Below are 16,778 nucleotides of genomic sequence, written 5' to 3'. Positions count from 1 at the left end.
TGTTTCAGAAAGATATAGAAAAAATAATAAAAGTACAATTGCTCTTTACAGCAGTTTTTCAACGTTTAACATTGAAGAAACATGTTATAATCATTACAATAGACGAAATCTCTACTTTCAGAAAACGAGTTCTGTCAAAGAAACGTTTTCTGTTCAAGGGGAGTATTTTTACACTCCTCCGACTCGTCTGAGTAAGAAACGGTCTTCACAAGAACATTCGGGTCCTCTTTACATCTGTAAACAAATTAAAACAACTATATAATGCAGCATTAACCTATATGAACTTTTTAATAACAAATTTATTTCAAATTTGATACAACATTTACATATCTTTAATGATGATTTCGTGTAAATTTAATACCACCATGACATCATGACAAATTCAAAAAGCTTTTAAAGTTGGAAATATAATCTTGGATTTGTCTAATTTTTAGACATATATATGAGGATTTGTTCTCATCATCATAAAAAATCAGATGTAGGCCCTACACACATGCATTTTTCATGCCCAAATTTTCATCATCTTAGAATGTAAAAGCCGAAGATTTTGGAACATTTTCCATAATAGTCGACAGGGAAAACAACCTTTTAGACGGTTGGTTAAGGAAGCCGTCTGTATACGCCGCAGCGGGCCAGTACTTAATAGGGACGATTGGGGTAGGGGGAGGGGGCACATACCCTCGCACGTCTATAACCAAGTGATAAACAAAACGTAGCCGAATTGACAGTACATGTTCACTATATGGTTTATTTTTTTCTATAATCTGTTTACCATCTCGTCACACTATTTTTGATCTTAGTGTACATAGGATTATAGTGCAGCCGAAAACAATGGTCGATTCTGTACCATCTCATAAACTACACACATCAGTGCTAGAACGCTCCATAACATCTAAAATCTTACCGGCTTGTCTATCATGAAATAAATATAAGCCAGTTAACCACGCGGGCCCTGCTAAGAATCGATATTTCTGATCGGTTATTGTGATGACAGAAATACATTGAGATTGTTATTCCGCTATCGCTTAAATGTATTTTGATTTGTGCAAGAGATATCAGACACAGTTTTTAAAATACATACGTTCCAAATCTTGCCCCTTCATCTATTGTGTCTGGTAGTCGTTTGTTTACAGTCTCTGGTAGGAACAGTGTAAAAAGGCCGGCTGTGACACTGATACAGCCAAAGATCACCAGCGGAAGTGCTTGACCGTAATGGCTGCCCACCAAAGTGCCCTGAGAGCGGAAGAAAAAACAGAACAAATCATTACATCTGTAGAATATAGGCTAAAGTAAATCATATGTTTCAAAATTGATATAATATCCATGGAGAAATCATATGTTTCAATATCTATCATATTTTTTAGTAAAAACAAAATGGGAAAAATTCTTTATTTGCTACCGTTAAAGGGAATATTTCAGTTTCATTTGTATATAGACGACATGTAAATACATTGGGGATCCATATTATTAAAACTGAAAGAATAATTCATTAACCTCTTACCAGTATGACATTTTCACATTGAAATCTTGCATGTTATCGACTACGATCTACGGTCTACGGATTTGCTGCATACATATTTTTTTCATGAAAAACTTGACGAAAGGCAGTTTCCAGTTACCGGAAGGTATATAATTAATATTGTCCTACTTTTTATTTGAGAAACATTTTTGCTATCATACTCTGTAAAAAGTTTGACATCGTTAAATACTCGTTAATCAATTTCTTCCTAATTACTAGTATATTAATCACTATAAACAGACTAAATTAATGAGCACAAATAATGTTCATATATACAGATGAAGACATGCCCTTTCACTTTTAATCGGGGGAAAGAGCCAAGACCTGACTGGTGAAATCAAAATTCTCTTCTGTTTAATTTATAGAGTTTTAATTAATTGTTAAACGAAAATAATCATTGTATGGTGTATTTCATTGAATTTGATTGAATTGATGTGCATCAATTATGGAGAAAAATATACTTTTGCCATTGTTTTGACAAGTAAATACGTATCATATGTCAATAAACTTTAGTTTAATATTTCACCATCCTGTTTCTTTGGTTTGAAGGGGAACACAAATAAACAAGAGGTGTGGGAGCAAGGGGGATCGGCAAAACCTATTCTCGGCCCACATCGGCTGTCAAGCTTAGCACTATACCATGGCACTGATAGAGTGAAACAAAGGGAAGTAACTCTGGAAGATCAGAATGACAAAACCATGAATGCTTCAGACTAAATTGTGACAGAATTTAACCATTCCTACATTAGAATGATTTAAAGAATTTGTTATTTTCCCTGTAATGGGTCCTGCCCCGGAATGCCGACACAACACGTATCAAACATTACCAAATTTTGACAAAAACGAATAATTCCCACAGGATTAGTAGCATTTTTTAAAGGATTTGCAGTATTTTCCCCATTGGGTCTTTCGGACAACAAGGCTGAATTTGATTACGATCACATTACGGTCGTTACGCAATCAGTTCGTTTTTATGCTTTGTTTGATAACTTACCAATTTCGCAATATATGGTGCCGACATGCCTCCGATACGTGCCACACACGAGCTAGCACCCATCCCGCCTGTGCGGACCACTGTCGGGAACAACTCACTAGAGAAAATGTATATTGCTACAAAGGCTCCTTTGGATCCTAACTTCCCGATACAACAAAGAGCTATGGTGAATGGTTCAAAGTCTGCAAGTATATACAGCATAGAGAAATGGTGAATGGTTTAAAGTCTGCAGGTAGTTACAGCATAGAGAAATGGTGAATTGTTCAAAGTCTGCAGGTAGTTACATCATAGAGAAATGGTCAATGATTCAAAGTCCTTAGGCAGATACAGCATAGAGCAACGATGAATGAACCAATGTCAACAAGAAGATGTAGCATAGGGCAATAGCTAATGCGTAAACAGTATCATTTATGACAGATAACTGTATCTAAATTAAATAAGAAAAAATCTAGTTATCCTTCCTACAGGTGGCTTCGAGTTCTATCCCAGAGGTAATCTTCAGTGATTTTATTTTTCCACTTTGTATTGTATAGTCTTTTTTGTCGAGAGGTTCTATTTTAAGTATTTGCGAGGAGGAAATAAAATCGGGAAAAAATGTAAAAGGTACTGATCAATTCATGCCTTCTGTGAAAATTTGATTAGCTTCTTTTAGGATGACCCGAGCCTGCAATATCCACGAACGAATGTAATGTATATATTTAGCTCTATGTACAATACAGGTGTGGTTTTCAGTTGTATGATATGGATTCCTTCTCTAAGTAGCTTTGTAAAGTAAATTTAGTTATAATGAAAAAAGTAATTGATGCAACACTTATGTTAAAGATTCAACCTGAACAATGTAAGAGGTCAGCCAGAACAAAATCCAACGTTCAAACGCCATATATAATATCAGGCTAGAGAAATTTTAAAAGAGCAAGAAAAATATGAATATATTCAAAAACTGACCTTTCCCTCCTAAAAGTACAGTGAATATGGTCAAAAGGTTGGAAGCACCACTAAGTATCATAAAGAAAGCTTGTACATTTCTTCGTCCGAATTTCGATAGAAGTCCTATCGTTAATGCAATGGCAGGTAACTCGACAACCGCTAGCAGAAGAAATTTCAGATAAAAGTTTCCTCCAAGATTACTCATATGTATGGTCGTTCCAAAGAATATCTGTGAGACTGAAAACCTGTGAAAATAAAGATGAATTTTATTAGCTATAAATATTTTGAAACAAACTACATTAGAAAATGGCCCCCTTCGGGCAGAGGCAAAGAATTTATGCTTTAATGTTTTAGCTTTATTGTCTGTTGGTATGACATCGAATTCCCTTAGACATGTACCGTTTCCTTGTCGTGTTCAATGTCCTTATCATAAAAAACTATGAGTCATTACATCTACACATGATCCATCATTTTTCTGTACATTTTCATTGAAACTGATTCTCAACGTTAAGAAATGTCTAGACCAGATCCCTCTAAACAAAGGACTTATTTGGTTACCATGGAAACCAAGCGACATCTTATGTTTTGGAAGGTAGTACCATTATGATAACCATTCATATCATTATATTATTAATTTTAGCTAATTCGAAAAATATTTCTTTTTTACTCAAAATCTTCATCAAAGACTTCATTATTTTTCCATAAAAAATGGTTCTGGAAACACAAATTATAGCCTGTGAGAAGTTAACATAATTTGAATTTCATTAAATTAAGTTTCATTGAAATGATTCAATGACTGATGAGCTTTGTGCCATTACAAACAAAAACCCTGTGTATAGTGACCTGGTTACTTTGATGACAAGCTAAATCAAGTATTGTTTCATACAAAAATATATATACATGTGTGAGGAGGGTTTCGCTAATAGTCATAGTCATCTTCCCTACATGCTTGGAATGTGTCCTAACACCACTGGAGGTCCCAAAGTTGATGAGAGTTGGTGTGTACTACGATATTACTCCGGGAACCCTTCATACAAGATAACACAAACCATGTGCCTGTTTACATATATAGATAGGGACCATGCATTTGAATATGACATTCAAGAGTCATTAAGTAATTCTATGACTACATCGCAATGCTAACACACAAATTCTAACAAATTAATGAAAAAGCTTAGAGATCATATGAGGAAAACAATAATCAGAATAGAACATAAAAACGTATAACGAAAGTTTATCACTACACTAATCTATCATAAGTATCATTTTAACCTTCCCCGTAGTCGTTTTTTAGTGTACGGTTAATTTTAATACAATTCGTTTGTTTGGAATTTAAAAAAAAATGTGTGCATTGATATTCAATTAAGAAGTATTTGGCAATGTATTTGTTTTTTAAAGATTTTACGACTTTGTGAAAATACTTTATCTTAACAGGCCTCTTATTTAAGTTCAACAACTTAAGATATGTCAGTTTATCGAGACCTATTGTAACCAGCAGCCATTTTGTTTACTGGGGTCACGTCTATCTGTATTTCTGCACAGGTCGAATCACTGTAAATTCCAGTATAGTCCCATGCATTACAACTAAGCATCCTATTGACATATTGGCGAATGTAACACAGATTGTGCCTTGGAGATGAAATTTCACGATTATGTGAACATAATTAACACACGCAGGCAACTATACACATGCGATTGCTGTGTATATTTGCTACAACAGCTAATATACCACGTGTTTGAGGTCACTGACAGGATTGTGTGTCGAAGAAAATTTGAGAATGAGGGACCAGTATTACTTAATGTTATATAATTACATGTTCTGGATAAAAATATATGAGACCAGTTGATCGAATCCGAATTGTCTATATACAGAGAGTTAATGCATACATTTTACATACATTTCCTCTCTTTCATTTGAAAGTTGGAGCAAATTATATTTGGTGTCCCATTTCAGCACATTTTGGATTCAAGTAACACGAAATGACAAAGTAAGAATGACATATTTGTAAACCTTTTCGGACCGGCACCTAACTTAAGTTAAATAGTGTTATTACATGTATAGGGGAAGCGTTAATAACTCAATTATGTTATTACGTAATAAAGAGATCGAATTGTCAACATGCTTGAAAACCATTGAGAAGTAAATATGGTCATGTTGATTCTAGAATAGAAACACACATGCTTATATAAATAGATATATTAAGTTCTGTTTTAGCAGGTCCGAAGGACCGATGAACCTAGCAACCTCTTCCCGAGAAATTGTTACTAGTCATAAGTGGCAGGATCCCAAAACAATCCTACTTTGTCTAAAGCTTCCCTGGGTGTAGTGGAATCAATTTCATATAAATGGTGGCCTCAGTCACCTTTGGCGGAAGGGGCAGGGTCCAACAGAGGAAATAGAGCAAATTCTTTAAAATCATACTAATCCTGTAGGAATGACTGGATAGTGTTTTCATGATTCTGTGAAGGGGATAAATTTTGTATGAGCAATGAGTCTCGATCCCATAAAATTTGGCAGAATTTTTGGAAATGTAGCAAAATTTTATAAAATCCATTTATGTGGGAATGACCCGATTTTGTCCAGAGACCTGAAACACTTTCACTTAAAAGGTACCAAATTTGTATCAATCAAGAGACTGATGTAAGATATGTGGGGCAAAATAGGGGAAATTCAAGTGTTTAGAATCCTTCTTCATTAAGGGGATATTGTTTTGTCTGATACAATTTTCATCAACGGTGAATCTAACTTTTGTTTAACCACAAGGCCGGAGCCCAATAGGAAAATTATTCAAATCATTAGGGACCAAATAGCAGTGTTTGCAGTTTGCATTATTTAAGGATTATACATCATCGACAGGAAAGGTACTATCCTCCCTAACTAACATTCTTTTCTATATCTTAACCTTTTACTTTATATGTGAGAAGCAGTATAAGACTATCGAATTCTTACCAATTGAGAAATATGATACAAGTTCTCCACGCCAATGATTTCGAGGTAAACAACTGCCAGACCCGACCTGGCTTCACTTTCTCTATTTTGCTGAGGTCAATTTTTTCAGGATAGGGTTTCCTGTTTTTGGTAGCAACCTTCCTTAGAATAGTCTCTGCATCTTTATATTTTCCTTGGCTGATGAGCCACCGTGGTGATTCGGGTATAACCCTACAAGGCAAAGAAAATAAATCCAATTCCTTCCTCTACATTGTGAAACCCCATATTTGGATAAAGTATTGATGTATAAGATAATTGATAGCAAATTATACATGTAATGAATATTAATGATATATACTAGCGCAAACTAAACATCATCTGACTGCAATCGTTATGGAAATGAAATCACATCGGGAACACCTCCACGAATGACAGTTAATGGGAACTTATTTACGTTTTTTGTGGAATTATTTCAAATATATAATTTCCTAATTTTTTCAAACAACGGAAAAGTAAGCATTTATTTATTTATTATTAAAAAATCAATATGTCTTATTCATTTTTTTTTATTCTTTAGTGTCTTTACTTTACATGTGCTCTTGTTTCATACATATATATTTCTTACATTATAAATCTATTAAAAGACATTGATTGTATTATTTCATTTTCAAATCAGTGGTGTCAGAAGAAACTATTAGGAACATCATTTAATACCCTAGTACCTAGATATATTTAAAAGTTAATGTGAGAAACATACTATAATTTTACACAATGTAATGACGAAAATTGTTTAAAGACAAAACTGTCAAGAAATAGGATTATTGATTATTGTGGTCAATTCATTGAATGTTAGTATTACGGTGACCATGTCTTCACATTTGTTCTTAGTGTTATAGGAAAATGAAAGTAAATATGCACAAAACCTAATTGGCTTCTGAAAATCAAAGTCATGAAATAATGAACAGTTATCGTTTTCTAAACAATAAAATAGAAGAAAAAAGAAGATGCTTATAATTATCATCAATCGAATGACTCCATATTTGCATATTCACAATGTGTTTAAGTCATGTGTGGTTTGAGTTACATCATATATTCAGTATGTTAATATTTAGGGATACGCGTAACTTAACGAACTGATTGGTTCAAGCAATGCCAAAACAGCTGCTGTCTATCAAAATCAGTATCAATATATATACACACAGGTGTTGCTGGTTGCACTAACGTTAAAGTGAATAGAAATGATATTGATTATAATAATGATTTATGTTATACACTGTATTTCATCTGGAATTCGTTGGGGGTTTTTTTCTTCAAAAAGGAAAATTTATTTGATGCCCTGTGCTTTGAAGGCACACACGCAGAACATTGTATAATTTTTTTAATTGGTTTTCGTGTTTATCATCAAATACCGATACAGCGAATCAATGTTTTAAAATCGTCTTTCAGGAACATTAAAGCTATTTTTATAAAAAAAAAAAATAATCACCATTCATCTCTTACTGTTTGAAAATAAATGAATTGTTGATTTAAGGAAATGTAAAACTTAACAAATTACATACAAACTACATTATTGGTAACGTATTCGTTGCACTAAACCATCCGACTGAAAAACAATGATGAATTAGTATATATTTGAAAATATATCATTAAGTAACGATAATGATACAGAGTGTATGGTAATTATAACAAAAATGTTAATAACGCTGCAAAATAACCAATTCCCGCAAGCCTTTACCACTGACTCTGACTACAATGATTTATCAAATATATATCTTTCGATTTTTCTTCAATTCCATTGTGAGTATTTATTTGGTTCTTTTCATTTTCTGCAAACAAATATTTTACATACTCACAATTATCTTACCAGAATGGCAATCGGGTGATTTGGTTAGTTAGCAATGTTTTACAAAGATCATCTGAAACGAAAATTCAATCGTTGAAGCATGACATATCTTACCTGTTGAACCGATTACCTTGTATTTTTTAGATATATCCACGTGAGCTTGGCTAGCTCTCCTGGAGAACTTGCCCAGCGTCCGAAATAATTTCAGCTCAAACTCAGTGACACACATCGCCAAGATTTAAGAAGATAATGAAAGTATAACCCTCAATTAAGCACCGTCTGAAAACAATCTCTTGAAAATGAAATTAGCTCAAAATACTCGAAATCAGGACTTTAGTATCCATCTAAGTGCTAGAAATCCGTGGAAAGTCTAAATTTATATTTTGTTGTACTTTTTAGTTTGTGTCAGTATGATACCTGTTAAAAATATATACTCACAGGATAAAGAAACGCAGGGTAAACTTTGAATACGATTCTAGGCAAGACGTCGAGTATAATGTTCAATATTTAAAGTAAGTATAAAAATTAATCCATACAGAACACACTGCAAAATCAACGATTTGTATCTGGTAAGTGATTTAGGAGTAATTGAAGAATTGAAAGAGAACTCTGTAACCTGAAATCGAAATGGTCTGATTGTGGGAGCTGGCTATTCAATAGCGGTTATGTCCTCCACTCACTCCTCACAGCCCTGATTCGTCTAGGCATGGAGTTCATGAGTGAGTTTATCCTCCTCATTGGGATGTTGGCCCATTGTTCCGCGAGAGCTGCCGTCAGTTGGGCCAGAGTGACAGGGGATGGCTTGCGTCGTCGGACCTGTATCTCCAGCTGCTCCGAAAAGTGCTCAACAGGGGATAGGTCGGGGCTGTATGGCGCCAGTGCAGTGGATGGATATTGTTGTTAGTGAGAAAGTCGGGACAGATCCTCGCTACATGGGGCCGAGCATTATCCTGCTGGAATGTGGAGTTATTTGGTTGCCGACATGGGGTATCCTGCGCGCCACTGCCTCAGTTAACCTATCCGGGAAATTTCTCCATCACATCGGTAAACAAGGGGCATGTGCCGCCACCCAAGCCATGCGACACTGACGACGAGCAGCGATAAGGGGCTGACTTGCAAATGAATGACGTGCCGCAGACCAACTTCCCGCTTTCGTTTCCTTATGTTTACATGGATAGGAGGTTATGAGTACATATGGTATGAAGGGCAGATTCAGTGGCAGTAAGGTGCCGATTGTGCAAATGCGCGAGATGAATTAACCTGTCCTGACGTTGTGACATCACGCGCGGACGTCCAGGCATAGGTAGTCAGTAACCAGTTTACCTTAGACGGCTAACAAAACGTTCTATAGCGCAAAGATGGACACCGAAATGTCTGACAACCTGTATTTACATTTGAACATGCATAATCATCGCAGTGGTCTGACCTGTCTTAACTTCCGGTAGCCATTCTATTGTTTAATGTTATCAGAAATTAATCAAAATATCGGAAAATGTTGTGTCTCTATGAAGACTACCTAATGGTATGTCGAGCAGTGTTAATCAATGTCACAACACTGCTGTGCACGAGAGCTTTTCTCGTATCGTGCTTTCCCTTGGAGACATCGCCATGCATTGATATAATGCAACATCCGTTACAGGACCTCATGCACTGTAACCTAGAGAGTTGCTTGACCGATTTTCATTGTTTTGGAAGATATTGCAAATAATGTCACCCTGCGTTTCTTTATCCCTTGAGTTTGTATAAGTTGACTGACAAATGCTTTAGAAATCACATACCAATAATACTGGCGTCATTTTCTCCATGGCATCTTATTGTGCAATTCCTGCAAAATCTATAAAACTTCAATCAGACAAAAGTCTTGATATTGATATCAACTTTCATTGACTCCCACAGGAGTCTTGAATAAATTGACTGCTTTACAGGAAACGTGTCATGTAGATTTCTTTTCAACGGATTTCTATACGATAGATGTATCAATTATACAATTTACATTTTAACAAGGTCATTTGAAAACTGAAAGTCATTGGACCGATTTTATTATTTGGATCAAAATCTGATTCATAACCTGAAATTAGGATCACTAAGAATGGACTTTTTGAGATCTTACAATTCAATTTAACTGATATTTTGTAATTGTATTTTCATTTCATTTAGTTCATCGATCATAGATTGCATAATCAACAACTTTCAGATTAATCAAACACCTCTGCTTATTCGATATCTTCGAGTTTTATTCGAAACAATTGACAATATCTACATGTTTAACCATATTTGTGTGTATATGCTTGCACTTAAATCGCCAAAAGAAAATACCGACATGTTAACAGAATCTTGATTCAAACATAAATTAGATGGAACTTTGGCAAAATAATAAAAAATGTATTTACAAGGAGCCTCCTGAAATAGAGAGTAAGGTGAAGTCACGACACTTCCAGGAAATCAATGCTGGTCAATCTGAGTAAGTTAAATATAATTTACAGCCTCTTATTTGCAAGGTCTTAATATATCTATTTCTCATAATGTTGGTCAATATGAATAAATGAATTGTGTCTTACCCCCCTCCCCCCCTCTTTGAGTCTTCGAGTTCGATATAAAGAGGTTCGACTTTATCTCAATCTATTAGTCGTTGACCAGTATCCCACAATTCTCCATAAAAATGAGATCTTCAGTATATAAGGAACTAATATGTATGTTGAGATGTAATCAACCAAGCTATTTATAATTTTTAGCCCTTTGATTATCAGCATTTAACGGCGATACACTTCCCTTTGAAATACTTTTAACTGGTTATTTATCAGCAACATACCATAAAATGTTTGATGAAAGTGTATACACGTTAAACTTCTATGGAAATACTGTAGATTTATACCTTTTTGCTGACTTTTAATAATTGACTAACCAAAATTTAAATGTATGAAAGTAGCGTTTTGTAATCAGTCTATGTTGCACTGCAAATACCACCTCATAAAAACGGATCTGAAGTTGTTATAAAAATAAGATATGCTACATATACCAGTTTTAGATTAATCGATTTATTAATTTTCTGTTTAGTATTGTCAATTATTTTGAATTCACTTAAAGGCGTGTCAGCCATTGCAGTGATTATAAGTAATTACAGGTTTATGTCAAAGAAAAAATAATCTCCGAAGTCATGCGCCGTAATATTATTGGAAAAAACCTGGAAAATTTAATTACTGTGTAGCTCAAAATATTTAGCATTCACACCGCTGTTAAGTTACAAAAAAATACCAAAATCACTGAAAAACGAAAAACAAAGTAAACGGGGGTCATAATTTGTGCAACATGGCTGTAATTAGGTGGTAGTCTTATTATCGCTGCAATGGACGATTCTCTGGAATAATGTGTTAATATAATTGATATATAAAGTATACACATGTATGTCCTGAAGTTGAAGTATGACCAGCAGATACATACCAATACAGACATACGTGCACCACACACGGCACTGCCACTACCAACTGAATAGTCTTCCAATTACGTAAGATGAATCCAGCTCCAGTCAGGTAAAGTAAACCAACAGGAAAGAACAGATGGATCAAAACCCCCGCCCACATTCTCTTACTGGGACCTGTAAGTTCTATACCTGTAAACAGTGAAACAGAATTTCTCATAAATGCCGAAATGCGAGTCTAATGTACTACAGAAACCATCGGTAGATAATATCACACATTTGTAACAATATCAAAATAATTCAAATTATATATATATTTTTTGTTTCCAAAGTTTGCCATAACCTGCTTGCCAGGTTTTAATACATTCGATTTGTGCAGCGGTTTAAAAATTAACAAAAATCCATGGGCTATTGCATCTGTTGATAGTGACTTTTCTTCCGATCACTTTGTATTTTCCTCAGTCGCCAAAAGTCGTTTAAAAAATCGCTTTAAAATGTCACTTAGCATCCATGACGAGTCCTAGATGGACGAAACCGGTTTTGATGCAGTTTAATTCCTTATTTGTCTCTGCTGAGTTTAACTCTAAATTTGTACTAAAACGTACTATTGACTTGTGCATCTTTCAGACGACCTTCTCGATATTGTTTTCGTAATGACATGATTTCAGTGTGGACGTTCATTTGTGTTTTTGTAGCATCTAATCGTCCTCATCTTTTCAATTTAGTGATACTTCTTTTCTACCTTCAGCAATTATTGTGAGCAATTGATGAATTTATATCACGAAAATTGCTATTCTTGGACACTTACAGCACTACATTTTTGCGTCTCGTTTGCTACATCTTGTGACAACATTCCTAATGCATTTGTAAAACAGTTACATACCCATGACACAGACAAGGATGAAGAGACCATGGTTAGATGCCCCAACCAGGAACTCCAAAACAGTGAAGCTGTAAAATTCCGGCGCAAACGCAGTCGATACGGATGATATTAGAAGACAGATCGAGCACAAGAGTATGGTCTTTCGTCTACCGATACTGAAATCAGTAATCGACAGTTTGTACTGATATGATGAAGGTAGTTTGTGTTGACAATGGAAACTAAATACGGTAGTTAATGAGACTGGATCTGCCGGCTATCTGAATCAGAACTGATATTTCAAAGAAATTACACAACAAGATATACAATTTACTTGAGAAACGGTTATGTGGTAATGTTTAATTGGGCGATTGATTATCAATGATTTAATAACACATATTCCTTATCATGTAAATATGCGTAAACATTGTTTTAGTAACATATAGAATTTGATATATAGTAAAACGCGGAACTAACTTAAGAGTAGTAAATATACCTAGGTCCGTATCTCCCATGGAGAAATGTTATAACTATTTGTTTATTTAGTACTTTATCTTTATGGTAGATAGTGTATGTTGTTATGTAATATTATGATAATATACAATGTATCTGTTATGGAAATATATTCTCGTACTCATAAAATCTTGTATGTGCTTATATAAACGAAATACTATATGATGTCACATCGTCTCATTGTTCTATATGTAAATGTATCTCTGTTTGCAAAGATGTTCATAATTCTTTAATTTACATAATTACGAAATCATTTTATTAAGCTGATGTGTAATATTACTAATACGAAATATTACATTGTATTGATATGTACTATCATCATCACACCAACATTTACTAATATAGATATAACGGCGTACAGATAATTTATAAAAATATTTTATGAAACATTGATACAATATCCTTTACTAAATACATAAAACTTTGATTGAATTACCGTATTGATAATATTTTAATATTTGTGAATAGATACAGGTAACATAATAATTATCGAAACACTGAAAATATGTTTTCGAATCATCATAAGACACACCTGTCTGATAGCATGCCAAAAAACAAATCTCCTACAAGGACGCCACAATAATACACCATCTGGGCATGCGCCGGTTTCATCTCGTCAGAACACACTAGGTTTTCCTGAAATAAATGTTGATAAACATATAAGTCACAAATAATACCTGCGCCCTATACCTTTTCCACTATTTTTTTAAATTCAACATGTTCTGACGAAAGTGGAATATTTTATGTAATGCTATAATATAATAAAACATAATGTATTATTTCATAATATCTATACTTGTATTATAAATTTGATATAATATGATGTAATATGATGCCATTAATAGGAAATAAAAAATAAAATATTTAAACTTTCAGGTAAATTAATAAATAACAATTTGGAGAAAAGCGAAGCACATTGATTAGTTTAGGAAATGATTTCTAATGTTTAAATTAAAATTAAAACAAACACATTATTACTCTTCCAAAATAAATGATCTTATTCTCCATGTGCTGTTTCAGGAGTCTTAGTGTAAATATTTCTTTTGTGTATATGATGCCTTGTTTTATTGAATTTGAGTTTGAAGTATGAATTATAATTATGTACAAGTGGTATTTTCTTGTTTTTGACAGTTTAAAGTAACAGATATACAAAACGATGTCCTGTTGAGATTCAACTAATATAGAATAAGCTATCATACTTTGTTCACTGTATCCAATCCAAATGATTTCAATATGTTGAATATGAACTTCAAGAACACTTATGATAAAATCGGGATGTCTTACAACAGTGTGGTTTTTGTCTAAACAAGAATGAAATTTTGGCCTACACATCTTTCGTTCTTTTTAACATACTTGCACTTAGGTTTTGTTCAAACAAGAATGAAAGCTCGGTCAACCTATCTCAAAATAATGTTTACACATACCAGTACGTTAATGTAATGACAAAGTTAACAGAGTGCAGCACAATATATAGATATTCTAATCGTGTAGTATTTACTTCTGATATATTCTGACAAGAACACTTTTACGCGCCTAGCCTCAGTAAAATACAGATAAATACAAATTTAAAGGTCCTGCGCTATGTGTAAAATTTAAAGATTATGTGATAAAGGTTTTCCGTCACAAAGGCGCTTTCAAATATTACTTTCGAGTCGCTTTGTACTCCGATAAAAATATTTAAATGGACATGATGTCCTTTATGGCCATGTATCGCATATGACATTTCACACGTTAAGCAAAGGTGAAATGATCCAATGATCGGGCACAAGAACAAAATGCGAATAGCACCCAAAATTAGTACATAACCTGATAATAAGGTGTTTGAGGAAAATAAAAAATCCGAAATAAAGATAATTAGGTAACATGATATCATAAATGAAAACTCAGGCCATAAGAGATATATGCCTTGTTACTAGCTTAGATTTCCGATTGGAATTTGGAATATGTCACCTTTATGGAAAGTATCTTGCATGGTAATAATTTTATTATGTAAATATATTTTTTTCAATAGCATTAGTGTTCCTTTGAATATAATCACCCGTGTAACCACAGTCTCGTCAAATGTATCTTGTTCATACACCCATTTAGAACACTTCGCTGTCATGACTGATGACGAGTTTCCGGTTCCTGTCTCAGTATACACGTGACATCTATCGTAATCGTAAAAAGGGTCGTCCGGGGCGGGGATGGTTCGGTTAATGAGACTGGAATGGTAGCTGCTCTGTACAGCCCATGTGTCGTTATCATACCCCGGTATTTTGCACCTGTAACGTAGTGTTAATATTTAATAAGTGTTTCATTAATGCTTCATTTGATCAATAAAAAACTTCTTATTAGGGTTAATTGATTTTTTTATTCCAATTGATAGAAAATTCTACTAAACTGAGTTCATACATGTATCAATATTAAGAAAACGTCTGAAGCAGGTAAGAAATGCACATTTACATCTAAATTAAAAAAAAGAAGTCGGAAGTAAGTAAATACCTGGAATATGAGACATGTACTTAGTAAATATTAAAATGGTGATTGTGTACGCTTCTGACATATATTGATTTCAGAAAAATGGAAACATAAGGTAACTACTATACATGAATTGTTATTTGTGTGGAACCCGTGGCTGATATATTTGTAGAAGATGTAGTTCTTGGTTCATACTCCAGTGACTGACCAGCACGTGCAACTTATTATCTCTATCACGTGTACAGTGAATGAGCAGCATGCCATCTGATTAGGACGTCAATGCCTGATCAGTTGGTGGAGCCTCTGAGCTCTACAGATTGGGGCGCCAATTTGAACAATCACTTTGCTTTCCTGAAGGGAACTCCACTTGTGAAAGGAGCTTGAATAAAGTGGTAAAATGCGCTATATTGCATTATAAAACAGAGGCTGTAATGAATATTAGTCATTGACTTATGTAGTGACTGATTCTAAAATATAGATACGTACCTGTGCTTCGGAGTATAGGCTAGCAGAACTATCGCCATCATGTAACACCCATTGCTTATGGAAGGCAAGCACAACAGCATGAACAAGAAGACTTGATACCTTCCGAACTCCCCTATCCGTTTTAGGACATCCTCGAGGTTAGACATCGTCCACCAATACACTGAAATGCAAGTTTTCTCTGCGTGAAATTCACGTGTTTTGCTTTGTGTAAACGATGTCCAATTAAACACAAAACAGAATATTCAAGCAAACATCATAACAAAATTGTCCGATGAAAACGTTGCGTTCTTAATCAACACTCACGATAACATCAGATTAAAGCGATGTCAACTTTCAACAGCAGACCTATTTTAAAACAAAGGGAAATAATTGAATACGTAGATTTCAGTATACTTTGTAGTAGCAAGTTTTAATGATCGCGAGTTTCTTGACATGTGTATACTTCTACTACAATCACCTGGCTTGTCCACTAAAACACCCTTAGGTCATCCAGTGTTTTAACTATATTTACTGTAATTTTACCAGTACATATCATACAGGACAGCTCATACTAGAAGCGTTACTATTCTCTTGAAAGTTATTTCAACGGAATGATGATTTAATGATAATAAAACACGAAAAACTATTTGTAAGACAGACATGCAACTATTAGAAAGTGTTATCTTAGAGCACCACGTAACTATATTGTTGGTGCAAGGTGAAATGGACAACACAATTTTATCCTTTAGGGTTATGACGTAATAACTACTCACGCTAGAACGACACTCTTCATTCTCATCGAGACGTACAATTGACGAAGAAATGATAGCTGTATCAACACAGTGCTTCAGTGA

The 16,778-nt window shown here is 34.3% G+C and overlaps 1 protein-coding gene across 1 annotated transcript; it reads right to left on the bottom strand.

Moving 5' to 3' along the window:
- Window positions 1-13: 13 nt before the first annotated feature.
- LOC132559115 (organic cation transporter protein-like) lies at window positions 14-16,091 on the bottom strand. The gene is made up of 10 exons (XM_060223725.1): window positions 15,946-16,091; window positions 15,038-15,263; window positions 13,532-13,635; window positions 12,511-12,665; window positions 11,651-11,819; window positions 6,391-6,600; window positions 3,459-3,685; window positions 2,514-2,695; window positions 1,082-1,233; window positions 14-234 (listed from the first exon to the last, which is right to left on the bottom strand). Exons 1-10 carry the CDS (start codon window positions 16,089-16,091, stop codon window positions 135-137), a joined length of 1,671 nt encoding a protein of 556 aa, XP_060079708.1. The 3' UTR covers window positions 14-134.
- Between the last annotated feature and the right edge of the window lie 687 nt (window positions 16,092-16,778).

The sequence above is a fragment of the Ylistrum balloti genome, unplaced genomic scaffold (assembly GCF_031769215.1).
Source record: "Ylistrum balloti isolate Yb309-2 unplaced genomic scaffold, AGI_CSIRO_Ybal_v1 Utg370856, whole genome shotgun sequence".
NCBI classification, from domain to species: Eukaryota; Metazoa; Mollusca; class Bivalvia; order Pectinida; family Pectinidae; genus Ylistrum; species Ylistrum balloti.
This window is presented reverse-complemented; position numbering and strand designations above follow the sequence as displayed.